The sequence below is a fragment of the Tarenaya hassleriana genome, unplaced genomic scaffold, assembly GCF_000463585.1.
Source record: "Tarenaya hassleriana unplaced genomic scaffold, ASM46358v1 Cleome2, whole genome shotgun sequence".
Taxonomy (NCBI): Eukaryota; Viridiplantae; Streptophyta; class Magnoliopsida; order Brassicales; family Cleomaceae; genus Tarenaya; species Tarenaya hassleriana.
In genome coordinates, this window is record NW_010965372.1 from 8,382,223 (window position 1) to 8,408,616 (window position 26,394).

Below are 26,394 nucleotides of genomic sequence, written 5' to 3' on the forward strand. Positions count from 1 at the left end.
TCTTCCGATTTCGTCGAATTGATGTTTCGTGTTTCTCCACACTTGGTTGACATTTTTTAATGTTTTGATAATCTTTAAGGTTTTGTTAATCATCATCATTATCATTACTTAATTACGAAATTTAACAAGTCCCTCTTGTGTGACATAATGTACTGCCACTATTATTTTTTTGTTAACACATGATTATAATAAAAGTAATGTTGGGTCTTGACGGCACCAGTAATTTCACCGGATATTGTTATTCTATAGCCGACCATTATGAGTGAAGTTTACATTTAATGTTAGTTTTTGTATCTCTTGTATTTTAATTTTGAAATAACGCCCTTCCCCAATGTCACTAACACTAAAACTCTTTAGGTATTCAATTTTTTTTTTGGTCGATTTTCTAAAATACATACACACACACACGCATATATATATATATATACAAAATCTACATACATACATACATATATGCATGCATACATACATACATACATACATTTATTTATTTATTATATATATACACACACACATATTGGTTCATGTCGCGATAATTCCGTAAGATCATCATTATGTGAAGTTTTGCCAAAAATTACAAATTTTATGTATTTTTTACAAATTAAAAATTAAAAGTTCATATATTTATTTTTAAAATTTAAAAAGTTCAGATTTTTTTTTTACCGATACTCTCTATATTGAGAACACATCATTTTTCATATGTAAATACGCGAGTGTGCTTATATATAGTATAGTAGTATACAATACAAGCACACAAATCAACTAACCAACCAAAAAATCGACCAAATTACAATATATGAACTTTTAATTTGTATTATATTTCCGTTGCATTTATTGTATTATGTTTTGTCTGGTCAAGTAATATAATAATGTAATTTAAAATTTTTTAGCAGTGAATATAATCTCAGAAGAATATTTATTTAATACATACCCAACACAGTTGTAATGTGAAGCAGAGAATCGGTTCTCGATAAATTATCGGTATTTGTTTTTACTGACTTTATTCATTTTGTTTGATTATGCGATACCATGGAATCGCACACTTACCGTTTTGACCTTTCTCGTTCTCTCTCTGTCCAAACGAAGAGCGATCGACGAAGAGAATTCGCGTACGAAAACTTTCCCGGAAAATTTCCAGCTGTTACAGAAATTCCCAGAAAATGTCCGAACCTGATGAAGATAGCACCAGAAACGGTGTCATTCCTCCGCCGACGAGGCCGCGGGAGCTGCTGATGGATTTGGATGATCTGAATTTGGACAGTTCTTGGCCGTTGGATCAGATCCCCTACATCTCCTTATCGAACCAGTTCATGTCTCCGTTCGTCGTCTCCTCTTCCTCCGAGCAGCCTTGCTCACCTCTCTGGGCGTTTTCCGACGGCGGAGGAGCCACCGCTGCTCCCGCCGACGAGAATCTCAGCCCTGCCTCCGGTGTTCCTCCTTTCCGTCTCGCCGAGTATCCTCTCTTTCTCCCTTGTTAGTCTCCTCGAACTTCAAGCCTTTTTCTTTTCCGTTTCTTATGCCCGAGTCTTCAGCAACGAGCGCGTAACTTCCTTCTGATTCACGAATTCTCGATGCGTCTCCGTTTGACTGTTAATTTGAAATTTTCTTCTAGAAAAGAAATGCTTCAAAACTTGAATTTAATTTTGCTCATGGACTCGTTGATTTGATATTTCTGTGTTTGACTTTCTGTCTGCCTCTATTCAGGTGGTTCTGTTAATACGTATTCTTGCCCTTTTCCCTTAATTGTTTTTCTGCAAATTCTTGCCCTAGCTTTCCATATTCATCCGGCGAATGTCACCAGTTAATCTCAATGCTAAAACTTTTTAGTTGGATGTTTCAACTCTAGAACCTGAAGGTGAAAAATCTCTGATAATTGCAGGTTCTGCTCCGTCGGTGGCTGAGAACACAGCAGAAAATGGTAACAATCTCCAGTTTCCCTCTCCATTGATGGGTCTGGTCCCTCCGGAGAACGCAGACTACTACTGTGTGATCAAAGAGAGGATAACTCAGGCGCTTCGCTACTTCAAAGAATCGACCGAACAGCAAGTCCTGGCTCAGGTCTGGGCTCCAGTGAGAAAGAACGGCCGTGAATTGCTGACGACTTTGGGCCAACCTTTTGTTCTTAATCCTAACGGCAATGGGCTTAACCAATACAGGATGATCTCTCTCACGTATATGTTTTCTGTGGATAGTGAAAGCGATATAGAGCTTGGACTTCCTGGTCGAGTTTATCGACAGAAATTGCCCGAATGGAGTCCAAATGTACAGTACTACTCCAGCAGAGAATTCTCACGGCTTGACCATGCCTTGCACTATAACGTGCGTGGTACGCTGGCCTTGCCCATATTTAATCCTTCTGGTCAGTCCTGCATCGGTGTTGTCGAGCTTATAATGACCTCAGAGAAGATCCATTACGCCCCTGAAGTGGACAGAGTTTGCAAAGCCCTTGAGGTTCGATTCTCTTCCCTCGCTTCCATGCATATGTTTCTCTTCCTGTGCTTTCCCTCTAGCATGAATCGGGAACACGTCTGTCTGATTCACCAAGTATGTTTATGTTGGAAAAGATGGAAACGCCATTCTAAAAGCCATTTCTGTGCCACATTGAAGCACTTTATCTCCACAGACAGCTTGATTCTTCACTAAAACAACATTAATAACTTTTGCAGGCGGTGAATCTGAAAAGCTCGGAAATACTTGACCACCAAAACACTCAGGTTAGCCACAAATTGTCATAAATTTGTCACATTGGTTGTCGTTTAACAGCTGAGTTCTCAAAACATTGTTCCGGTTAATTCTTTGATCTCCAGATATGTAATGAGGGCCGTCAAAATGCACTAGCCGAGATTCTGGAGATACTGACAGTTGTATGCGAGACCTACAAGCTCCCTCTGGCTCAAACCTGGGTCCCGTGCCAGCACAGAAGTGTCCTAGCCAACGGTGGTGGTCTGAAGAAATCCTGCACCAGCTTCGACGGGAGCTGCATGGGCCAAGTTTGCATGTCCACGACTGACGTGGCTTGCTACGTGATCGATGCCCATGTTTGGGGCTTTAGAGATGCCTGCCTTGAACACCATCTCCAAAAAGGCCAAGGTGTTGCAGGACGTGCATTCATGAACCGCTACTCATGTTTCTGCCGAGACGTCACCAAATTCTGCAAAACCCAGTACCCGTTGGTACATTACGCGCTCATGTTCAAGCTGACCAGTTGTTTCGCGATTTGTCTACAGAGCTCTCACACGGGCGAGGATGATTACATTCTTGAGTTCTTTCTCCCTCCAGAAATTGCGGACAGAAGCGAGCAAGATTCTATGTTGGGTTCACTGCTGACCACTATGAAACAGCATTTTCAGAGCCTGAGGGTCGCGTCTGGAGTTGATTTCGGTGAAGAAACCGATGAAGTGTCTGTTGAAATCATCGAAGTGTTGCCAGATAAGAAGATAATTTCGAAAATCAAATCTATTCGAGTACCCTCTTCTGGTTTTACATCAAATGCAGGGGAGACGGGGTTGAATCCTCATCCATCCGTGGTTCCTTCTTCTGATCCAGTGAACGAGAAGAATGTGGCCGGTGATAATGGTGTGGTTAAGGAGGCGAAGAAGCAGAAGAGAAAACGTGGGAAAACAGAGAAAACAATCAGTCTAGATGTGCTTCAGCAGTATTTCACCGGAAGTCTCAAAGACGCTGCCAAGAGCCTTGGAGGTATGCACATATTTCTTTCTCTAACTTTCACTGAGATATTTATCATAACTATAATGTTTTTCAATAATATATATAAAGCACATTAGAACTTATATATGTTCTTCATCTCCACACTCAAATTTCTGCTATTCAACGTTCTTAATTCAAATATCTCCTCTGGGTCAATCATTCCAGCTCTTTTGAGGTTTATAATGGTTGCTTGGATATATTTTCTCGAGCAATGTTCGTTAAAGGACAAAGTCTGAACTTTTTTCTTTTTTGCAGTTTGCCCTACGACAATGAAGCGAATCTGCCGGCAACACGGAATCTTGAGGTGGCCATCTCGGAAGATCAAGAAAGTGAATCGTTCGATCACGAAGCTGAAACGTGTCATCGAATCTGTTCAAGACACTGACAAAGCTCTCGACCTTACTTCCATGGCCATCGGCTCGATTCCTCAGACAAAAATCCAAGCCACAGCCAAACTGTTAAACTCGCCAAGCGGCCCAAAAGAACCTGAGCCGCCAAAGAACAATGATTCGCCCAACTACGGCTCCAGTGGTCGCATTCCTCAGGAACCACATGGGACCTCTGAGTTACCAAGCAACAGATGCAAACGTTCACAAAACCGGGATGATAGCGTTGAAACCCCGACCTCTCAAGGCTCTTGCGGAGGTAATCCCCAGGATGAGACTACAGCCGTGAACCGAGAACCAGTTTTGGCTGTCGATGTATCTGCATCATCATTTTCTATGCCAAACCGGCTTGACCCTATCCAGGGAATGCCAATAGAAGACGCAGGGAGCTCAAAAGATTTGAGAAACCTCTGCTCCTCTCAGAGGCTTCCAGAGTCAAACCGGTTAAACACCGGCAACAATTCCCACAACCCTACAAAGGAAGAGGGCTCAGGATCAGAAACAAGAAGCGTAACCATCAAAGCATGTTACAAAGAAGACATTATAAGGTTCAGGATATCATCAAGCTCGAGTGTGACTGAACTGAAGGAGGAAATTGCAAAAAGGCTGAGACTTGACACAGGTACGTTCGATATAAAGTATATAGACGACGATAACGAATGGGTTTTGATCGCTTGTGATGCCGATCTTCAAGAGTGTCTCGATATTTCGAGATCCTCTGGTAGCCATATCGTACGGCTCCTGGTTCACGACCTGACGACGAATCTCGGTAGCTCTTGCGAAAGCACCCGAGAATTGTGACCATATTCAGGTTCCTGAGCAAAAAGCTCTTGTAATTAACTGTTTAAAACGACTTAGAGTTTTTGGATTTCTTGGTACAGAAGAAAAGATTTGGGATTTAGGTTTTGTGGTAAAAGCCGTAAATGAATTTGTTTGTTTGTATCTGAGAGAGTCAGAAATAATTTAACTGTAACCCAAAAGTTTTCTTCTTTTTTTTTTTCTTTTCATTCTTGTTTTTATGATCTTTTTGGTGTCCTCTGCCTTTGAAAAGACCCTGTAATTTTAACAGTGTGATAGGCTCTTGTAGCAGAACTAGATGTAGCGAAAATTATTGTAATTATTATTATTGTTATAAAAACAATTATAATATCATTTGGAAAAGAGCAAAAAAAAAGAAGAAGACAGAATTCGATTGAAGAAAATACCAAAACTCGAACAAGAACCCACCTCGGCAAATGCTACAACAAACTCAAATTACTACACTACACAACAAATTCAGCCCCATATTATGTTACACAATAAAATCGACCTGAAAACCCATTAGAGAACGAAATAATATAAGAATATTATATATACATATCGGTTCAGAATTTGAAACCAAGAGTCGGCCATTTCTTAGCAGAGGAACAAGACTGTTTCTTGCGGGGGAGTTACAGTACGGCTTGGGCTCACGGAGTTTCCCCGTCCTGTGGTAAAGCTCAGCAACCGATGGATGGTTCTCACCTTTAGAGGACTTGGACACAGTAAGAGCCTTCTGGTATGAGAACACGGACTCGTCAAACCGGCACAGAGCCATGTAAATATTCCCGATGCTGACGTCAATAGAGGCAACCTCGGTTTCTTCTTGCCCTTTGCCGGTTTGTAAAAAACCCAACTACTATTTCCGATTTCAATCAATTAATTTGAAATGCAAAACTATGCATTATTAAATTATAGATAACTGAAAATAAAACCTCCACTCCACTTGATAAAATCATCCAATTTTAGATGGTTCAACGGGTAAAAAATAGAGCAAAACTCTCTCTAATCCAAATTCGAGTTTCTATTTAAAAAAAATGCATTAATTTTGACTTTCCTGATTCCTTGATCAATTTCCATATTATCGGAAAAAAAAAACTAATTCATAAAATTGCGGCTACCATACCATTATTCTTCGTTCTAACAGTAAATAAATAAATATATATATATAAGAAATTCCTTAGTTATGCTATAAAATATAAAAAAATGTGAAATATAGATTATATCGATAATATTAAAAATAAATATAAAAATATATATAAGAAATTCCTTAGTTATGCTATAAAATATAAAAAATGTGAAATATAGATTATATCAATAATATTAAAAAGAAATATAAAAATTGCGCATCCGGGGAATCGAACCCCGGTCAGTACCGTGGGAGGGTACTATGATACCACTACACCAGATGCGCTTTCGACAACTTCGGAATTAATTTTAATATTAATTTGTGTTAGTAGCTCGATTTCAACAATTTATTTCACGGTCAAAATCCACGACCTGACGACCTGTTCTCTCTGGAACCCTAACAAATTCCTCGACATTTCCCCACGATCGCATTCTCGAATCCGATCTTCTCGAAAACCCTAACCGGATCTGCAAGCAAAATGGAAAACAGCAGCAGCATCACGACGACGACATCCGCGGGGTCGAATGTGAGCACCGCCACGTCGCTGGAGAAGCTGGACCAGATGGCGAATTGGGTCAGCTCCACCGTCATCTCCGCGTTTTTCGCCTCCCTCGAGCGCTGCTCCTGCGTCAACCTCTCTACCTCCGACGACGATGACGACGGAGAAGAGGCCCACCACCGCCCCCTCGCTCTCTCCGCCGCCCCTCACCCGAACGACATCGTTTAGTTCCGGTAAACGCTGGCGTCCGGTTCCTTCTGGTAATCGGTGGTATGGCTTCATAGTTTCTTTGTGATCTCGAAATTTGTGTGGTATATAGCGCTTAAAGAAATTTCTGAACTTTGATCGTGTATTCCAAACTGGGAATTTGATTTTCCTTTTGTTTTTCTTGGAACCCTTGTGTTTGCGTCTATGGTAATACTTCCATTTTGAATGGATTCTGATGTTTGTTGTTTCTGTTACGTGAATTTGGTGACTGGCAACACGAGAAGCAACATGTAAATTTATATTTGCTTAATTTGGAATTTGATTTGTGCATTGAGTTAGATAGATTTCGATTTTAGTCTTTCATTTCCGATCTGGTTTTCCTGAATTCGAATGCTTCAACTTCATGTTTGATCTTATGCTAAGCAGGGATATTCTGCATAAGTTATGACATTTGTAATTGAAACAAGGGTCTTTATTTATAGATGATTACCTGATAAATCTTCTCTGTGCACAAAATGAACGAATTACAAAAACCTAATCTTTGAGCAAGTTCATCTGAATATCCCCGTTTCATGAATGCCACTCGTATGCCATGCCGTCGAGGACAATCAGTCTCTGGTCATGAACTCAACTGGATTGACACTAAGTCTGGTTTCTGGTTCTGGAAATTTATTTACTGTGATTTTGGATGATCTGCTAGTCCGTGAGGTTTTCTGGCAGGCTACGGGAAGACTATATGTGCAGCCACATATACCGGGTTCTTTTTTCGCTTTATGCATGTGATTTTTGAACCACCCGTGTACTTTGAGAACCTTTGCTTTCTGATTGATAAGGAATTCTGCCGGATCAGTGGTTAGTCTGGGTTAAGATTTAGGATTGCTCTCGTTTTTCCTTATAGGTGATTTGTGAGTTTGTGAGCAGACTGTGTCAGAACTCAGAAGGCCATATGGAGATTTGATTCATAGGCTTCTGAGTGCATTTTCATGTTTAAATGAACACTGGGACCGTAGTTCATAGTTATGTTTTCCATATACAAACACAGTTCTTTGCATTATTTCTGAGGTGAAGTATAAATACAATGGATGGGGATTTCCCTCCATTTCTATGTGGAGATATGGTGATGCTCTTATAGATCATTCTCACTGTTATTAGAATTGCTCTCTCTCTCTCTCTCTGCGGTTAATTCTTCACCGTGGGAAGTTATGACATCTCTTTGAATTGCCCAGTATTTTCTTTGCCTTACCCTCCTCTTTGTTTCGGAAAAGCTGTGGAATATGAAACTCTTTACGATTTCGAGGCATTTTCCCGTGATCTCTTTGTTTGTTCCCCTGCATATGAGTTTGTACGAAAAATTGCGAAAGCATTTATCTGGATGTTGGCCCGATCTTATGAAGAATCCGCCGTGCGTCGGGTTTGGTTCTGTTGGTTTTGTGTGCACAGTACACAGAGTCTTAGGTCTTTGGTTTTTATCTGGCTCCCATGATGAGTATGCATTGAAGCGCTTTTGCCATCGTTCCAATTGCTGAAGCTTTGTAAGCAAATTTAGGGTTTTGATATGTTGAATCCCAAACTCTGAGGAGCACTCTCTTTCTCTTTGATCCACTTCCCTGTTGGGATTGAAATCGTAGTATTCCTTCTGTTGTGATTGTAAATATAGGTTGGTTTAGTTGTTGGTAGGGGTCGTGGATATTGGTCGGGTTTCGGTTTGGTTCAATTATTCCCAGGTTTGGATTTTTCGGTTTTAGAAAACTACATCGATTTGATTTTTGTGTTTGAATCATTTCACCTAGGTTTTTATTCAGATTCGGCTTTAATTGATTTTAAAAAAAAAAGTTTATTTTAAAAAAAAATCAGGTTTGGTCGGTTTTTCCATTACATCCTTTAACTTATATTCGGGGGTTTATATCGTATTTGTTTGGGATGATATTGGTAAGTGACTAAGTGATATCAACATTCGGCAACAATTATTTTTCACCAGTTTTTTTTATAATTTGTATTTAAATGTTTTTATATTAATAAAATAATAATGAAATTTTATATCAATATTTCAATATTTAGATCCATTCATCTATATATTTTTCTAACCTTTTTGGATTTGTTAATATTTAAGGTCGTGACCTCACAAAGCAAGCATATATTTAGAAACTTTAATCTTTTTAAAATTTAAACATTATATAACAATTGCCAAAGGGTATGCATTAGATCAAAGTCCCATCATCATGCAGATTTCACGCTTTGGATATAATACTTGTGAACGACTGGATTCTATGATGATATCATCATGCACGTATATAAGATTGCACGCATCACTTTACACTCTCAAGCTATTAAATCCATGCATCCATCAGGGGAAAAAAATGAAAATAAACTAAGTTATAAAAAAAAAAAAAATGAAACTATCTTGAAATTTAAAAGGCAATGAAGCTCGCTTTCCAGGAGATGATATCCGCGATAATTGGATATTTAGCTTTTTTGTTTTTTTATATCTTTGAATTTTGATTTTTTTTCTTTCAAATTTACAATTTATAACCATTGGAATATTTTATTGCTTTTTTATTGGATCATATTTTGTTCGAATTTTAATTTATTTAAAATTTTTATTTTTAAATAGTATTTTCAATTTGTTCGCAGAATTAATTTTCTTTTCAGATTATATATGATTTTAATTTAAAATATATATGATTTTATTTGTACAAATCATGACAATCCTCACTCCTCTCTCTACGCATAAAGATTATAAAAATAAAAATAAAAGGGCTTTTTTTAGAAAAGGTGGTGGTGTTAGTTGCTGCATTGTTTTGGAGTAAACTGACAAAAAGCTTAGTTTTTAGTTAATCCTCTAATTAAAATATATATTGAAGTGGATGATTATACTATGTTGTTGATACCTTTTTTTTCTCGTTAGACCACTTGATAGATCCTCTAAATGATTTTGAGGAGATAACAGTTTTAAGGTTTTCTAAAAAAATAAAAGAATTCTAAATTAAAATATAATGTTATTAACAATCCAATGGGGTTACTTATTGGAAGTTAAGAGAGATAAACTAGCTCTATAATTTTAATATTATTGACTGATAGTGGCAGTATAATAATACAAAAATAATTTGAATACATGGATCAACAATTGTTATTTTATTTTATATATTTAAGAAATATATGGTTTTTTCCAATAACAATGGTTTTCAAAACGTTTAATAAGAAGACTTTGCAATAGGTTACAGATTCCAGTAGAGGATATATCGATGGTTGGACTTTGCAATCCCAAAATAATATCAAGACTAATATTCTGTCAACAAAATAAGATTAAATTATTTATTAAAATTTTAGTGCGCACATAAAAAATGGACAATATCGAATTATATAATATGAATGCTATCAAATCGAAATCTTAGTTCGGTGAAGGGCCTTGCCAACAAGAGAGTGGCAATTATTGAAGAAAGTTGCACTCTACTTTTGTACATTTTAAATATTTTTATATTAAAAAAATTTGATTTCATTTGGATCCCATCTACGAATTCACGATTTAGATTCATATGATAATAATAATAATAATAATAATAATAATAATAATAATAATAATAATAATAATAATAATAATAATAATAATAATAATAATAATAATAATAATAATAATAATAATAATAATAATAATAATAATAATAATCAATTTTCTTCGCCCACGATATTTGTTATTAAATATGATTTAATCTATTACATGCATATTATCTGCTCTAAACCATAAAATTATGTTTATTGTTAAAAATTCATATGCCTAAAACTTAAAATAAAATAAGATAGAACAAATTTTCATGATAGATGTATGGAATCTAAGTTATAATCACCTTTTTTTTGTTGCTACTCGGGTTGGAATTTTTGCTAAGTGGGGCACTGGGTTTTGCTAGTCACTAATTATTAATTATTCATTGATTAAAATTGGTTTATAGTCAAATATAGTTGGCCAAAAAAGGAATATAGTTAATTAGTTGATGGTTTGCGAGCTATAGTTCTGTTTATTTATTTTATAGGGAAAAGGTGTATATGAAAAATAAATAGTGATATAACATTAATAATCAAATTGCACCAGACAAATCGTTAATTAATAAAAGTAACATGCCCTGTAGAATATTAATTACTAATGAAATGTGATATATATATCTGTGTTTGTGTGTGAGCATCATTTAATAACAGTATTAAGAATCGTTAGTTTACTAGTTGCCCACTTTAAAAGAGAGGAATATGCTTCAAAAGAAAATTTTATTTTTGAAGTCATTTATGGTTTTTTCTAAAATTTAAATTAAATGTTACTACGTCTGTAATTAAATAAATAAAATTAAGAGAGAAATCTCTAGCTCTACTGGTTAGTGACAGCTCACCCTTACACAAGGTTGTGAGTTCGAAACCAGTCGAAACTAAACTCCCCTTGTCGGTCAGCTTCGACTGGTTTCTCTGTTCTATGTGATTTGCCGACTATTGCGAAGCGTCGGAGGTTTAATAAATAAACCGATCTGAAGGTTGTGGCGGTCGGGGTTCGGTCCTATGGACCGTATGACAGGTTTCACAATTATAAAATAAATAAATAAACAAAATTAAGGTCCAACAAGATATTATTTGTACCCAACAGATCGTGGGCGAGTGGTCAAGTTTGGGGTAAGAGTAACTCCACATTGAGGTTAAGTGTTCGATTCCTGACTGGTGGGGAGGGAGGTAATTTCTGGGTTTATATGATACATATACAAAGGCTGCTCCCAAACCGGAGGTTTACCTAATCAGCGCGCCCGAAGGGTAGCAAGATAGGGGTTATCAAAAAAAAAATATATTGTTTGTGTTTGTAAGGACCATAGATAAGTGTGTTTCTATGAATCATGCATCCAAGTCGCATGTTACTGAATTTTATATGTATATATGGAATACAATTCAAAACGAAAACACTTCCAATTAGTGGTTTAATTATTTTAATCTTAATTAGTGGTTTGTCTTGCTAAACCAAAGAGATTGATCCAAAAGAATCTTCCACCATAGAAATGATTGGTTTTTGGTTTGTGGTCAAAGTTTCATTTTGTTTCACGAAACACCCCATGCATGTGCACTTTCTCTCTATCAAAAAGATTTCTTTATTTAGCAATTAATTGTATAAATTATTCTAATCGATCGTCGAATTTTAATTTTAATTTGTTTCCTTTGGACTAACGTACGTATCGAACGCGAGCAAAACACCACACTTCAAATAAGATAAAGTCAATCTCGAGCCTATATTATATAGATATACACATATACACACATATAATCAGAATGAATCCAAATTTTTCGAATTATATATTTTATTATTCAAACTCACACACGATAAAAGTCGGATATTCTAATTAAAAAAACTAGTGAGATCTTGCGAATATTCGAACATGAATAGTTTTAATTATTTTCAATCAATTTTTTTAAATATATTTATATATACATATTCAAAACCATTCAAAATCAATTTAAAACTTATTTATATCCGATATCAATTCAAAATTCTTTAAAATACGTCATAAATATATATATATATATATAACAATCTCTATATAATCATTAAAATCAAATAATAGAACATAAAATCTAATATAAATCCTAAAATTTTAAAAATAATTTTATATTATTTATATACTCGCGAGACAATATCAATTACCCCAACCACAAATTTGAAAATTCGGTTATTCAAATATATTATCCGATCTCGTATTTCATTATTCCAAATAACTAAAATTTTGGGTATCCGACTCGAAAATTTGGATCAAATCGAATATCCGAATTTTGTTTTTTTCTTTCCATCCGTAATCAACGTAATCAAGTGAAGGTATTTGGCGACAAAATAGAAGATCTGGATTGGAAATTACGCGGAAAAATAAGAACAACAAATGGCGAATCACTCATGTGGAATATTACCAAGAAATAAACGCCGTATTTGTTTGTGACAAATTAATAAATAAAATAGTAGTAATAAGGAGAAAAACCGGCACGCAGTTTATTAAAATCTCACGTGCAAATCGTCTTTGACGATTCTCCTTCAGTTGTTCTTTGTTTCACCTTGGCCCTCGTGCCGTTTTTACATTTTCCTCTAAAACTACTCGCCGACCTGCTCTAATCAAACGTTTCCTATTTGGAAATTCACCAGCTTGCTCGTTTTATATTATCATATATTCTAAATTACAAAATAAATCTTATACCAACTTATTCTCAATTATCTAAACTTAAAATTCATATTGATATTATACGTTAAATCCTAATAAAATCAAATTAGAATATTCTTTTTTTAATTATCATTAATATCTCTTAATAATTTTTTCGATATCTATCACCTATACATATATATTGTGTTTAATACTTGGTGCGTTAAAATATTGCACATACAAGGAAGGTAATATGTTACATATCTTGAAAATCTGAAATTTATTTATTTTTGGGGTTTATGGTTAAATTATAGAATAATAAAAAAATAATGGGTGTGACCAAGTAATTACAACTAATACGTCGCGATTGCATAACTGTCCCCTACAAGTGAGTCAAACCTTAGGCCGTTTGACCGTTCATATCACCTTCAACGGCACCATACGCTTAATATTTGATGTTAGCTGTTTTTGGTGGGGTAAGTATTTGATTAGTTATAATGTTTTATTTGTAAATATTAATAATCGGGTAAATCAATAATGTAATTTGTTTTTCCATATTTTAACGACATTTTAGTATGGTTACTAAAGAAAAGCAAATATCATTTTGCTTGCAAACAAAATTATAAAATTATACATATCTTTATATACTACATGTTTATTTTTCAAGATTTTGGTAATAGGTTCAAATTATTTAAAATTAATTCAATATTAATACTACAATAAAAAATTACAAATCAGTAAAAAAAAATGATAACCCACCATTTTACATAATGATTCCCGTAGACGATTAAACTAATTACCATCTATTTAAGCAATTTTTATTTTTATTGTCACAATAAAAAAATAATTACGATCAATTAGAATTAGTCAATCATAGAACTTTCTGAATCTTATAAGAACGAATAGAAGATCGACAGCTGTCTAACCATTCCTGTAAAACAAATTAATTTGGTTTGACCCAATTAACACCAGATACAAATGCACAGTTTACTGTTTTTTTTTCTAAAAATCATTGAGTCCCACATGATAATACATTAATTATGGATATCAAATCATAACCTAATGATTTATTTCCTAATTTATTTTGCCTTATCTCATTTCCCATAACATTGAATTGAATAGTCTTAGATTCTTTTTTCCCCATCATTTATATAATTCTCTACATTTGGCACAAGTTAATTATTTTGAAAACTAAAAAGAAATATTTTCTAATAAATAAATATAATTCCTTTAAGGTATATAGAAACAATTGCATCTAAGGGTATAAAACGGTGTCCTGAATAAATTTTAGAATCAAGTGTAATTAATTAAAACTTTGTAAAAAACATTTGAAAAAGAATAAATTATTTAATAAAATTGAATCATATATAAATGAATATAGTATTAGTGTATATAATCTTTAAATCTAACAAATTAAATCATTTAATAATCAAATTAGAACATAAATATTCACCCCTAGCGAAAATCTATAAAATTTACTTAATTTTTTTCCCCTCAATTTGTCCTTTTTTATATATATAAAGACCATGGATTCATCCAACAATGTTCACTATAAATAAGGCATTGCCAATTTCTCTCATCTCTCTCTTTCTCAAGCACACTCTATGCCAGGCGGCGTAGGCTACAAAACCTGACAAAACAACAGAGCTTCTTTTTCGACCTCTCTTTGTGTATTTACCGTTATACCCTTCGTAACTGAAAACGGCACCACATTCGTCCTCCTCCTTTTGTTACCTCTGTTTCTCCCTCTTTGTTTCCTCTCCGCCAATTTGCATCCGTTACAGCAGTCACCGGTAACGGAAAAGCTGTTACGCCGGAGAAAAACCACGATGATCGGAACGGGAAGATATCTCATCGGCCTCGCTGGAGCTAGCGGCTTCGGCTCCAAATCCACCGCCGACGATGTCACCGAGAACAGCGACCTCAGCCCCATTACCGCCATAATCACTGGTGAGTTTATCTTCCCGCTCCGTTTTGTGGTGTTTTTTTCTCGGTGTTGAATCTTCGGATTTTTCATTTTTGATTGGTGATGGTTAGGCGCGACGTCGGGGATTGGAGCGGAGACGGCTAGGGTGCTGGCGAAGCGAGGAGCGAAGCTGATCTTACCGGCGAGAAACGTGAAGACAGCAGAGGAAGCGAAGGCGAAGATCGTCGCTGAATCTCCGGCGGCGGAGATCATCGTCATGGCGCTTGATCTTAGCTCTCTCTCTTCCGTGCGAAGCTTCGTCTCCGAGTTCGAGTCTCTCCGTCTCCCTCTCCATCTTCTCATGTAAGTCAAAATTATAATTAGTTTTTATCATCTCAGGGAAATTTCGCGCATCTGTTTTATTTGTGTAATTAAATATGCTTCCATCTGTTTTACTTTCCCGGAAAATTTTCTCTGTTTAGATGCATGTCTATACTGCTCTTTGGCTGCCAAGAAAGAGAAGGAGAACCCAAAACTTTGGATTTCCTTGTATTCCTCCCTTCTTCCTGCAACAGACGCGTCGTAGTATATATATACGTTTAAATAAATTAGCGTATATCTCTGCCGTTTGGATGCAGAGAAACGTAAGGAAAATTTAAAATTTACTCTCCTTCTCCTCTCTTTCTCACTGGATTTCGTACGTATAAACATACATACGTAAATATATACGTGCACGTCTGCTGTTTGGGTACGCAGTAACCTATACGAACTGAAACAGAATCTCACTTCTTTTTTTTCTTCAAAGTTTTTTAATATTATCTTTCTGTTCCTTTTTTTTTAAATACATCGAATCAGAAACAACGCAGGCAAGTTTGCACATGAACATGCAATCTCGGAAGACGGAATCGAGATGACGTTTGCAACTAATTATCTAGGTGATTTTTTTAATCATGATTACGAATTCATCCGCTTTAATCGCATAATTTTCTGCTAATCTTGTCATTAACGAATAAACAAAAAAATTATCAGGCCATTTTCTGTTGACCAAGCTGCTGCTTCAGAAGATGATCAAAACGGCAGAAGAATCGGGCGTCCAAGGTCGGATTGTGAACGTCTCGTCCGGAATCCATGGCTGGTTTGAAGGTGATATGATCGAATACCTCCGGCAGATTTCCCGACCAAAGTGGTAAGTTATTTTAAGCTAAAATACTTCATGCTCACGGTAATATATCCAAACGGGGAAGTAAATATATCCAAATTATACAAATATGGAAAATTACCAAAAAAACATATAAGAGGAAGTAATACGTATTGAAAGTGTTTAAGAGTCAATAATTAGTTCCTCTAAATAAGTTATATTGTTATACCTGAATATGAAATGTTTTTTTTTTCTTTATTTGTCAAACATATACAATTCTATGTTGAAATAAAAAAAAAATAACAAAATTCAAAAGTTTTTTTTATAGAACATCTACAGTCAAAATGAAAAAATTAAATGCGTGGTTTATCATTCCTTTTTCTTTTCCGGCCGTAAAGAAGCCTTCGGAGTGAAAAGAGTAGAGAGTGTAGACTGCGGGGTTAATAAATGAAAAAAGGCAGAAGAGAAGTGGGGGGGTTTGACCTTTCGATGTGTTGTCGATGTTAATTATATCTTTTTTGTTCTCCTGTGTGTGTGACCGATCAGTCAATTCGATCCAACACGTGCTTATGCTCTCTCGAAGCTCGCCAACGTTTTGCATACCAAGGAGCTCTCTTCCCTTCTCCAGGTCTCTCTCTCTCTCTCACAATATATTTATTATATTTATATGCACATTAGTCAAAGCACATACCTATTATTTTGACTTGGTGAAAAGTGAAGATTTATGTGAAAAAAAAAACATAGATTTGGTATGCGTGTGGTTTTCTCCGGTGGGGGCATATGCATGTCGAATGAATGCCAAAATGCATTGTTTGAAATGGGTTATGTATAAAAGTAAATGGGCTATGTATAGAAGTACATGGTTTCTTTATCCTAAAGATGAATGGTATAAAACAAATGCAGAAATCGGGAGGGAATGTGACTGTGAACTGTGTACACCCAGGCATTGTTAGGACCCGTTTGACAAGAGAACGAGAAGGCCTTTTCACAGGTTGGTTATACTACAACCTAGTTTCTTTCTTGTAATCATCACGAATATATATATTTATATATACACACATACATATATAATGGGTAATTCATTACTATTACTTGTAGTGATGTCCTCTTTCTATAGTTTTATATTGTAGCTTTTTGTTTATCAATAAAAGTGTTGTTAACAACGACTCGCCTGCCTGAACAAAACAGCTCTTGCTTTCTTCTTTGCTTCCAAGCTGGTCAAGACCATCCCTCAAGTAAGTTTCTTTTTTTAAAAAAAGAAATCAATGATTTTATCATATACATAAAAAAAAATACTACCTCTGATGTCTTCGGTTGGGATAAATTGTAAGATGCAAAAGGACACCGCGTATTCATATTGGATTAAGTTGGATCTATTATGTCCATAAAACTAAGTTAATGGATTTATTATACTTTTAAATTTTTTATTTTATAGTGTTCCCTTTAGGCCTTTCTTTTTGATAATTTATTTTTGGAATGGTGAGGCCGCGGCGACGACGTGTTACGTGGCGACAAGCCCGAGGTTGGTGAACGTATCGGGGAAGTACTTCGCGGACTGCAACGAAACGACGCCGTCTTGGCTCGCCCCCAAGTTACGTGGCGACAAGCCCGAGGTTGGTGAACGTATCGGGGAAGTACTTCGCGGACTGCAACGAAACGACGCCGTCTTGGCTCGCCTCCAACTCCGCCGAAGCTGCCAGATTATGGGCTGCTTCTGATGTTCTGGTAACCAAAGGCACCAAATCCGTTTTCGACCCTTGCCTGTAGCTAAATGTGTTTTTTTTTTCCTTAAACATATTTTAGAAAGTAAACTATCTCTAGATTATACTTAAATATAATCAAAGCTTAATCCACCGTAGGTATACATTATGGTCCCTACATATGTAGAAACAAAATGTCAAGTGGTATAATACATAAAGATATACAAGTGGTTCGGTGCAATTCAGTTTGTATAGCTTATGTACTTGGCGTGCGTGTGTATATATATATGGATAATTAATAGTTAAAGTTGTTTGGGGGTTTCTTAGTTTTAAAACAAAGTTTTGGGCAGTCGTACAATTTGGACTGATCTGTTGGAATATTATCTCGGTGGAAATCATTATGTTAATCATTGCCTTTGAAAGTGCCACGAAGCACCTCCTTTCCTGGCCTACCTTTGATTATCTTCTTCTCGTTCGTCATACGGTTGGAAAAATACACCCCCGAAAAAATATATCTTTAACTTTTTTTTTTGGCATAAAAATATCGAAATTTCGATTTATTTTTCTTTGGGTTCATCTAGTCTTGAAATTTCTTTCATTATATTTATATACATATCCATTTAATCATGCGTTTTTGTGATTTGACACCACTTTAATCTATTTGGCCTCAACTTTAAGAAGAGTCATTCTAATCTTTGAAAGCCTTAGTTTTTTTCCTTTTCAACTTTCATTAAATTTTATTTTTCTATACATAAATTTTGAGATTCTTATCTATCCCATTCATTTGCCATTTGTTGTTTGTTTTAAATGTTTTAATATTTTAATGTGATCTAAGGGTTTCTGAAATTTCCAAAAAAACGAAAGCGACTTGAACTAAAATTTGAATATATATATATATAAAATTTGGTTCTCTTAAGGAAAAGAAAAAAAGAAAAAGAAAAGAAAAAACAATTAAAGCAGAGGGGGAGAAGCGAATGGAGTCGGTTAGAGTACTTTCAAGTTTCAAGTGACATAAAATGGCGCATGATAATTCTTTCTGTGTTTGAGTGGGGACTCCTTCCTTTTTCCTTTTTTATGGGACCCAACTAACATGCGCCTGGGTTTGCCCTTTGAAAAAAATATGGACTCTTGTGCCAAATGAACCAAGTTTACATATAGTTTTCAAATACCTTAAAATTATTAATCAATTAAATCATTATCCACAACAAGTACATGAAAAAAACAATTGATACGTACATATCATTTCATGAATGCCCAATCAATACGGAGTATCCTTTGTGAAAAAATAAATAAATACTGAAAGAAAGTCAACTTCTTGCATGTACACAAAAGACTATTTTTCTAAAAATTATAATAAAAAAAAAGGGAAAGATAACTGAGTTGGAATACAGACCCGTTTAATAGGGCTTCGATGGGCCAGAAGCAATTTTAAGTGACTTGTAAAAAGCCCAAAAGTAATTAGATTCACAAACGCAAACTCTACATATGATTCGTATATAAAAGTTCGTGGATTGTATGTATGTATGTATGTATGTATGTATGTATGTATGTATGTATGTATGTATGTATGTATGTATGTATGTATGTATGTATGTATGTATGTATGTCTGAAACGGCAGCGTTTTACGTCAACTGGACATAAAGCTTCAGTTTCAGGGTCATTTCGGCATTTGCTAAAAGCTGTCGTCATGGCTCATGAACATATCAACAATTTTTCAACAGTTTCCAGTTTCTAGAGACGAAGAGACAGACAGAATGCGCAGAAAAAAAACCCAAATCTTTCTGAGAAAAGCGAGGGAAAACCCTTGGGTTTTGGCCTCCGTTGGGTTATCGTCTGTGATCATGGTTGATATGGCCGACAAATTGGCTTACTTCCAAGCGATCACTGGCCTCGAAGATCCCGATTTGTGCACCGAGATTCTACAGGCCCACGGATGGGACCTTGAACTCGCGATCTCCTCCTTCACTTCCTCCGATCCGAACAACGTCTCTTCTTCTTCCGGCATCTCTGACGGCGGGAATTGCTCCGCCGACACTGCAGGTGGAGGTAGCGGCGGCCGAGAAATGAACGATTCTCCATCTCGCGATACCGTCGGCCATACGGAATTTTACGGAATAGGAGTTGGCGGCGGAGGTAGACCACCGGGAGTGGCGTGGAGGATCATTACTTTACCGATATCGATCGTGTCTGGTAGTTTAGGGTTGGTTTCAGGTGCGATCGGGTTGGGATTGTGGGCTGCTGGTGGAGTCCTTTCGTATTCGCTTGGTATTTTGGGCTTGGATCGGGTCGGAGTTCCGAGTCGTCCGCCTGGCTTGTGTCGGTTTCGGCGGCAGAATTCGTGGCTGCGTTCGAGAGAGAGTATGATAGCTCTTTCAGGCCTAACTTTGTGTCGGAAGGGTTCATGGACGCGCTTCAGCAGTCAAGGAATGGGTTCAAGCTGCTGTTTGTTTACTTGCACTCTCAGGATCATCCTGACACGCCTGCCTTCTGCGAGAGGACGCTCTGCAACGAAGTATTTGCTGCTTTCGTCAACAAGAACTTTGTCTCCGGGGGGCAAAGTATTCGAGCCAGTGAGGGCTTCAAGATGAGTGACAGCTCGAAGGCATCTAGATTCCCCTTTTGCGCAGTGGTTATGCCGGCTGCTAATCAGAGAATCGCTCTTCTTCAGCAGGTGAGAATCGATAGATGCTCTGGCCTTTTGTTGGAGTGTTTCTGTTTGCTATATTTGAAGGGTATGATCTAGGAAACAATTTATGTGGGCTTTAAGTTATCAATGATTTGGTAATGACCTCTGCACTGGTTAGATTGCCTTGGGTGATTAGGTTCTTATGCAAAAGATCCGAGAACTGCTTGCTTGGAGCTGAATCTATTTGGCTAACACGTTGAACTGTCCAGAAATAGAATGTAGCATTGTTGTTGATTCCGACTTTCTTCCATGTCTCGAATACCTCAGGCAATATGTACGTCATGTGTAGGGAGCAGCACCTTTTATGCTTTTAGCATTGTCTGGTGTGACAGGAGGCCAATGCTCTGAAGTTGTTGGCTTTACTTTTTTTGTTACTAGTAGGTTGCGGGACGTAAAACTCCGGAAGAAATGCTCACTATACTCCAGAGAGTGCTAGAGGAAAGTTCACCTGTTCTTGTAGCAGCTAGGACCGAGGCCGAGGAAAGAAGAAACGATGTGCGTCTTAGAGAGGAACAAGACACTGCTTACAGGGCAGCCCTCGCAGCTGATCAAGTAGATTGCTTTCTCTACGTGTTAGGGAGAACAAAGAATGTGCCGATATGCTACTATTTCCGAGTTTCTCAATTGTCCTGTGTCTGTCTATAAGGCAAGGGAATGTCAGAGACGGGAAGAGCAAGAGCGTCTAGAGAGGGAAACTGCTGAAATTGAGAGGAAACGGAAGGAGGAAGAAGAGGCTCGGGAGAGAGCAGAACGAGAGGCTGCAGAGAGAGAAGCCGCGAGGGATAGAAGGAGACAAGTGAAAGCCCCTTCTCTTGGAGAGGAATCCGAAAAAGGCACTGATGTTACACAAGTAAGGGAAGCTTCCAAATGATTCTTCTTTATGAAGTTTACATACCCTATGTAAAAGATAATCTCGGTATAGGGCAGTGTTGATCGGGTAGAGAATCACATTAGTTGTAGTCTCTTGCAAGAACTCAATCAAACACGGCCGAGAGTATACTGTTACGAGATCTAGAGCAGTTATAAGAGCATCCAAAAGCATGCGGGATTTCGCTCTGGAATGCAGGTTCTGGTGAGATTCCAGAACGGAGAACGGAAGGGCAGGAGGCTTCAAAGCACGGATACGATACAGACAGTGTACGACTACGTAGATTCTCTGGGCGTCTTAGAAACCGAAGGATACAGCATAATATCAAACCTCCCGAGAACAGTTTACGGAAGAGACAAGCTCAAGCTCTCTCGGTCTCTTAAAGAATCAGGTTTGCATCCTCAGGCCAGTCTCTTCATCGAGATGGTCTGAACACAAACGGAAGCATCAAGTTGTTAACTGTGTTCCGCTCTTTTTCTTTAGTGACTCTTATTTTTCAATATTTTCAATTTGACCCCAACATTTTAGGTTTGTGCGCATATGATCCGCCCTGTCTTGGGGAAAAAAAATGTAATACTCAATGATATTTCGTCACGCGAAACAACAGACGTGTAAATTGCTGAGACACACACACATTTACTTGTACAAAATGATTATAAATGGAAAATTTTATAATTGAATCATTACACAGAATTTCAGATTGACCACTGCTGAAAACGATGGATGGGGGCCGGGTTGGCTTAGCAAAGCCTGACAAGCAAAAAAGCGGTCTGAAAGGGACGTTGGGGGTCTACGATTATCTTATACGTGTCGCCCTTTCATTGGCTATTCATGTTCTATCCAAGGAATTCGGAAAAAAAAACAAAAAGTTTCCAATGAAAAAACTTTCTGTCTCTCCCTCTTTGCATTTTAAATATATATTAATTGGGTTTAAAACTTTCTCTCTATTTGCATTTTATATACATACCCTCGTGTTAACTTAATGCATAGAGATAAAAAAAAAAATTAAAACCATTCTCTTTTATCCAAAATAGTAAGTAATTTAGATTTACAAATTTATTTCAAGATAATTAACATTTTGTATCAAATCTGTTAAGATTGACTGTGAAATGAATGGAAAATATGAAAATTTTGAGGAAAATTAATCACAATTATTTTCATGGATTATGATAATCTTTATTGTTATTGTCATCATTCATCATCATTATTATTAACTAATTCTTTTGATTATGCATAATCATAAATTTTGTTTAGTTCATAATCATAATTTTTTTTAACGTTATCAAATTTCAAGGCATTGGTGTATATTCGTAAATATTGAAAATGTATGATTTGATTATGTATAATGAAACTTATTGAGCTTTTAAATTTCAATTAAAACAAATTGAAAAAATAATCGCAAATGAAAAAAAAAATCATATATAAAATAACGCAATCAACGAGATCTATCGACATAAAATCGAACCCTGAAAAAAATCAAATGTTATGGGGTAATATTTATTATTTATAAATGACTCCGTTGATATTTTACAGAAATAAGATGTTTTTACCAAAAGAAAAAAAACGTCTTTATGGAACTACTACTTGTTCCAGAATAATTTAAAGTTGACCAACTCTACGCATAAACAAAGAAATAAACAAACAGTTAGGGTTAGATAATCATGGCATGTAAGTATAACCAATATATATAATATATAATATATATATATATACATATATATTCTATAAGAATTGTTAGTCGATGCCATAAAAATAATAAATATTGTAACCAAAGGGCAATACTTATTCCAAATTTGTAGAGTTGTCATTTTTAAAAGACGGACATAGCAAGAAGGAGAAAGAAGAAGACGGCATGGAAGAACCAGAACAAGCTCCTCTGCGTAATTGCAATTCTTCATCGTTTTCCCTGAATTTCATTTCATGTTATCTTTCCTGGAATTTACAAGGACTTCTGGATTTCTTGTTTTATAATTACTGCAGTAACAAAAGACCTGACCAGTCCATCATCATCATCATGTGGACCGAGAGGAACAAAGGATCTCTGCTTCGCCGGAGGAATCTCCGGCTCCGGCGAGGAAGAGAACTCTCCAATCCGACAAGTGGCTCTCACGGTTCCGACAACAGATGATCCATCTTTGCCGGTTCTGACGTTCAGGATGTGGGTATTGGGAACAGTGTCGTGCGTAGTGCTGTCCTTCCTGAACCAGTTCTTCTGGTACAGAACAGAGCCTCTCACCATCTCCGCCATCTCTGCTCAGATCGCCGTCGTCCCTCTCGGCCGTCTCATGGCGGCGAAGCTCTCCGACAAGGTTTTCCTCAGAGGCTCCAAATGGGAATTTTCTCTCAACCCTGGTAAATAACCCAATCCGGTCTTTCCCGTTCTCCACACTCATACCATGAGCATGGAAGAAAAAAAAAAACGTTATGTTCTTGGGGTTGAATCCAGGTCCGTTCAACGTGAAAGAACATGTTTTGATCACCATTTTCGCCAACGCCGGAGCTGGTTCTGTTTACGCGATACACGTCGTCACTGTTGTGAAGGCATTTTACATGAAAAACATCACGTTTTTCGTCTCTTTGATCGTTATCATCACGACCCAGGTCGGAATTTGAGGTTTTTTGTCCAAAGATTCCATCTTTTTTGTCTCAATTTTTTTTTGTCTGAATAATCGTTCAATGTACTGCGAATGGTAGGTGTTGGGGTTTGGATGGGCGGGAATATTCCGGAGGTACCTAGTTGAACCGGCGGCGATGTGGTGGCCGTCGAATCTTGTTCAGGTCTCATTATTCAGGTATATATATATATATATATATGTATGTATATATTTATAACAAAAGTAGGATATTTTATTACGCAGCCTGAGGTATAATTTTTTCTTATATTTTACGATGACCCAATGCAGTAAACACATGTTAAAATGATGTCGAGGAAACGACAAAGCAAAAATAATGATGATCTGACAATACGCCATAAAAACAAGGGGCCCATAAACAGAAAAATATCTTTTTAATGCATGAAAAAAAAACATTTTCAGAAAACATTTATTAGAATTCAGGGTTACGGTGACAGGGCATTGCACGAGAAGGAAGAACGGACGAAAGGAGGACTGACACGTACGCAGTTCTTCCTGATCGCGTTGGCTTGCAGCTTCGCTTACTACGTGTTGCCGGGCTACTTATTCCAAATGCTGACGTCACTGTCGTGGTTGTGTTGGGCCTTTCCGGGCTCGGTCTTGGCCCAACAAATGGGGTCGGGCCTTCATGGGCTTGGGATCGGTGCCATTGGACTTGATTGGTCCACTATCTCCTCATACCTCGGTAGCCCTCTCGCTAGTCCATGGTCAGTCTATTTCTCCATCATACTTCATACCAAAATAAAACAAAAGAATATAATGTGACTTTTTAAAAAAATATATATATATTTGACGAGTTACTTGAATGTGCATGAGTACTCGGATTTCGTTGAATACCCTTATTATCCAACATGATTATAGAAATATTCTCTATGTTTTTAAAATGTATAAAATTATTTTAATTTTTTTTAAAAAAATTAGAATATTACGCTTTTTAAATTATAAAAATATTCATAATTTTTTTATTATAAATAAAAAATCTCTTTTAATTGATTATTAAATTCGCCAAAAATAGGGGTATACGAGATCTAGTTTTTAAATAATAATATATATCACATCACTTTCATAAAAAAAAATTAATAACATATATCATAATTAATATGAATTCAAACATTCTAAAATTTCCGGTACGGATTCTTTCTTCCCAAACATTTCACATGATTCTATGATAAAATTTGTATAAGAATACCACTATATATATATATATGAATGATCAAATGTGATAAAAAAAAAATGTGATAAAATTACAGGTTTGCCACTGCGAATGTAGCGGCGGGTTTCGTGCTGGTGATGTACGTATTGACGCCGATATTTTACTGGAAAAACGTGTACAAGGCGAAGACGTTTCCGATATTCTCGAGCTCTCTATTCACGAAGGAAGGGTCAAAGTACAACATCACCTCCATCATCGACTCGAATTTCCACCTCGACCTCCATTCTTACGAGCTCCAAGGCCCTTTGTACATCACCACCTTCTTCGCCATCACCTATGGCGTCGGCTTCGCTGCCCTCAGTGCGACCATCGTCCACGTCGCCCTCTTCCATGGAAGGTGTATACATCTCTCTCTCTCTCCCCCCCTCTCTCTCTTATGTAATCTATATATGTGATTGATACGATATGATGTGAAGGGAGATATGGGAGCAGAGTAAGGCGAGTTTCAAGGAGAAGAAGATGGATATACACACGAGGCTTATGAGCAGATACAAGCAAGTTCCCGACTGGTGGTTCTGGTCCATACTCGTCATCAACGTTGGAGCCACCATCTTTGCCTGTGAGTATTACAAAGAACAGCTTCAGTTGCCATGGTGGGGTGTCCTCTTGGCCTGTTCCATCGCCATTCTCTTCACTCTCCCCATCGGCATCATCACCGCCATCACTAACCAGGTAAGGGTCAGTGGGTCCATATTCGATATTACTGTATGTTATAACGATCCGATGAAAATATTGAGTTGGTTTTGTGTTGTAGGCACCTGGGTTGAACATCATTACGGAGTATATAATAGGGTATATATATCCAGGATACCCGGTTGCTAACATGTGCTTCAAAGTGTACGGATACATAAGCATGCAGCAAGCCATCACTTTCCTTCAAGATTTCAAGCTCGGTCATTACATGAAAATCCCACCTCGGACCATGTTCATGGCTCAGGTCAGTCTCTTTCTCAAGTTAATTCATACCCTTTTCTCAAGACATGCAATATATATATATCCTTTACTGGTTTTACGTGATTTAACGAGTTCAGATCGTCGGAACGCTTATATCGTGTTTGGTTTACCTCGTAACGGCTTGGTGGCTACTGGAAACCATCCCGGAAATCTGTGACACCACGATCTCAAACTCGGTCTGGACATGTCCCGGGGACAAAGTGTTCTTCGACGCGTCCGTGATATGGGGACTGATCGGACCACGGAGAATATTCGGTGACCTAGGAACGTACCAATCGGTGAACTGGTTCTTCCTGGTAGGAGCCATAGCTCCATTGCTGGTCTGGTCACTGGCCAAGATGTTCCCAAGGCAAGAATGGATAAGACTAATAAACATGCCGGTTTTGATAAGCGCAACGAGCATGATGCCACCTGCCACGGCGGTG

General features: G+C 36.9%; 4 protein-coding genes, 1 non-coding gene and 1 pseudogene across 9 annotated transcripts in view; 5 read left to right on the top strand and 1 right to left on the bottom strand.

Moving 5' to 3' along the window:
- The first annotated feature begins 1,015 nt into the window (after positions 1-1,015).
- Positions 1,016-5,739, top strand: LOC104813049 (protein NLP7-like). 4 transcript variants are annotated; one of them, XM_010540543.1, is made up of 6 exons: positions 1,016-1,473; positions 1,880-2,451; positions 2,667-2,714; positions 2,808-3,699; positions 3,964-4,716; positions 5,494-5,739. In XM_010540543.1, the coding sequence occupies exons 1-6, from the start codon at positions 1,161-1,163 to the stop codon at positions 5,601-5,603; spliced, it is 2,688 nt and encodes an 895-aa protein (XP_010538845.1). In that variant the 5' UTR covers positions 1,016-1,160; the 3' UTR covers positions 5,604-5,739. The 4 variants fall into 4 exon arrangements, with proteins under 4 accessions (XP_010538845.1, XP_010538846.1, XP_010538844.1 ...); XM_010540544.1 differs by having other exon boundaries at positions 5,497-5,739; XM_010540542.1 differs by lacking the exon at positions 5,494-5,739 and having other exon boundaries at positions 1,017-1,473; positions 3,964-5,162.
- Positions 5,740-6,235: 496 nt separating this feature from the next.
- Positions 6,236-6,306, bottom strand: TRNAG-CCC. Its single transcript has one exon. It is a non-coding gene; the product is annotated as a tRNA-Gly (tRNA).
- An 83-nt stretch (positions 6,307-6,389) lies between these two features.
- Positions 6,390-7,065, top strand: LOC104813050. Its single transcript, XM_010540545.1, has one exon. It carries the CDS (start codon positions 6,500-6,502, stop codon positions 6,746-6,748), a length of 249 nt encoding a protein of 82 aa, XP_010538847.1. The 5' UTR covers positions 6,390-6,499; the 3' UTR covers positions 6,749-7,065.
- A 7,377-nt stretch (positions 7,066-14,442) lies between these two features.
- On the top strand, positions 14,443-17,954 carry LOC104813051 (short-chain dehydrogenase TIC 32, chloroplastic-like). 2 transcript variants are annotated; one of them, XM_019202382.1, is made up of 9 exons: positions 14,443-14,820; positions 14,908-15,139; positions 15,632-15,711; positions 15,806-15,962; positions 16,461-16,542; positions 16,818-16,905; positions 17,103-17,149; positions 17,399-17,436; positions 17,528-17,954. In XM_019202382.1, the coding sequence occupies exons 1-9, from the start codon at positions 14,700-14,702 to the stop codon at positions 17,679-17,681; spliced, it is 999 nt and encodes a 332-aa protein (XP_019057927.1). In that variant the 5' UTR covers positions 14,443-14,699; the 3' UTR covers positions 17,682-17,954. The 2 variants fall into 2 exon arrangements, with proteins under 2 accessions (XP_019057927.1, XP_010538849.1); XM_010540547.2 differs by having other exon boundaries at positions 17,399-17,440; positions 17,532-17,953.
- A 1,351-nt stretch (positions 17,955-19,305) lies between these two features.
- LOC104813052 lies at positions 19,306-21,755 on the top strand (annotated as a pseudogene).
- Positions 21,756-22,940: 1,185 nt separating this feature from the next.
- The window catches only part of LOC104813053 (oligopeptide transporter 7), a 3,954-nt gene continuing 500 nt past the window's right edge, over positions 22,941-26,394 (top strand). Inside the window, exons 1-9 of the mRNA XM_010540548.1 lie at positions 22,941-23,049; positions 23,150-23,521; positions 23,616-23,770; positions 23,864-23,961; positions 24,240-24,509; positions 25,053-25,352; positions 25,432-25,687; positions 25,770-25,952; positions 26,047-26,394. The exon at positions 26,047-26,394 is cut by the window's right edge and continues 1 nt beyond it. Of these exons, the coding sequence (XP_010538850.1) occupies positions 23,022-23,049; positions 23,150-23,521; positions 23,616-23,770; positions 23,864-23,961; positions 24,240-24,509; positions 25,053-25,352; positions 25,432-25,687; positions 25,770-25,952; positions 26,047-26,394 (2,010 nt within the window). The 5' untranslated portion in view covers positions 22,941-23,021. The remainder of the gene's footprint in view (positions 23,050-23,149; positions 23,522-23,615; positions 23,771-23,863; positions 23,962-24,239; positions 24,510-25,052; positions 25,353-25,431; positions 25,688-25,769; positions 25,953-26,046) is intronic.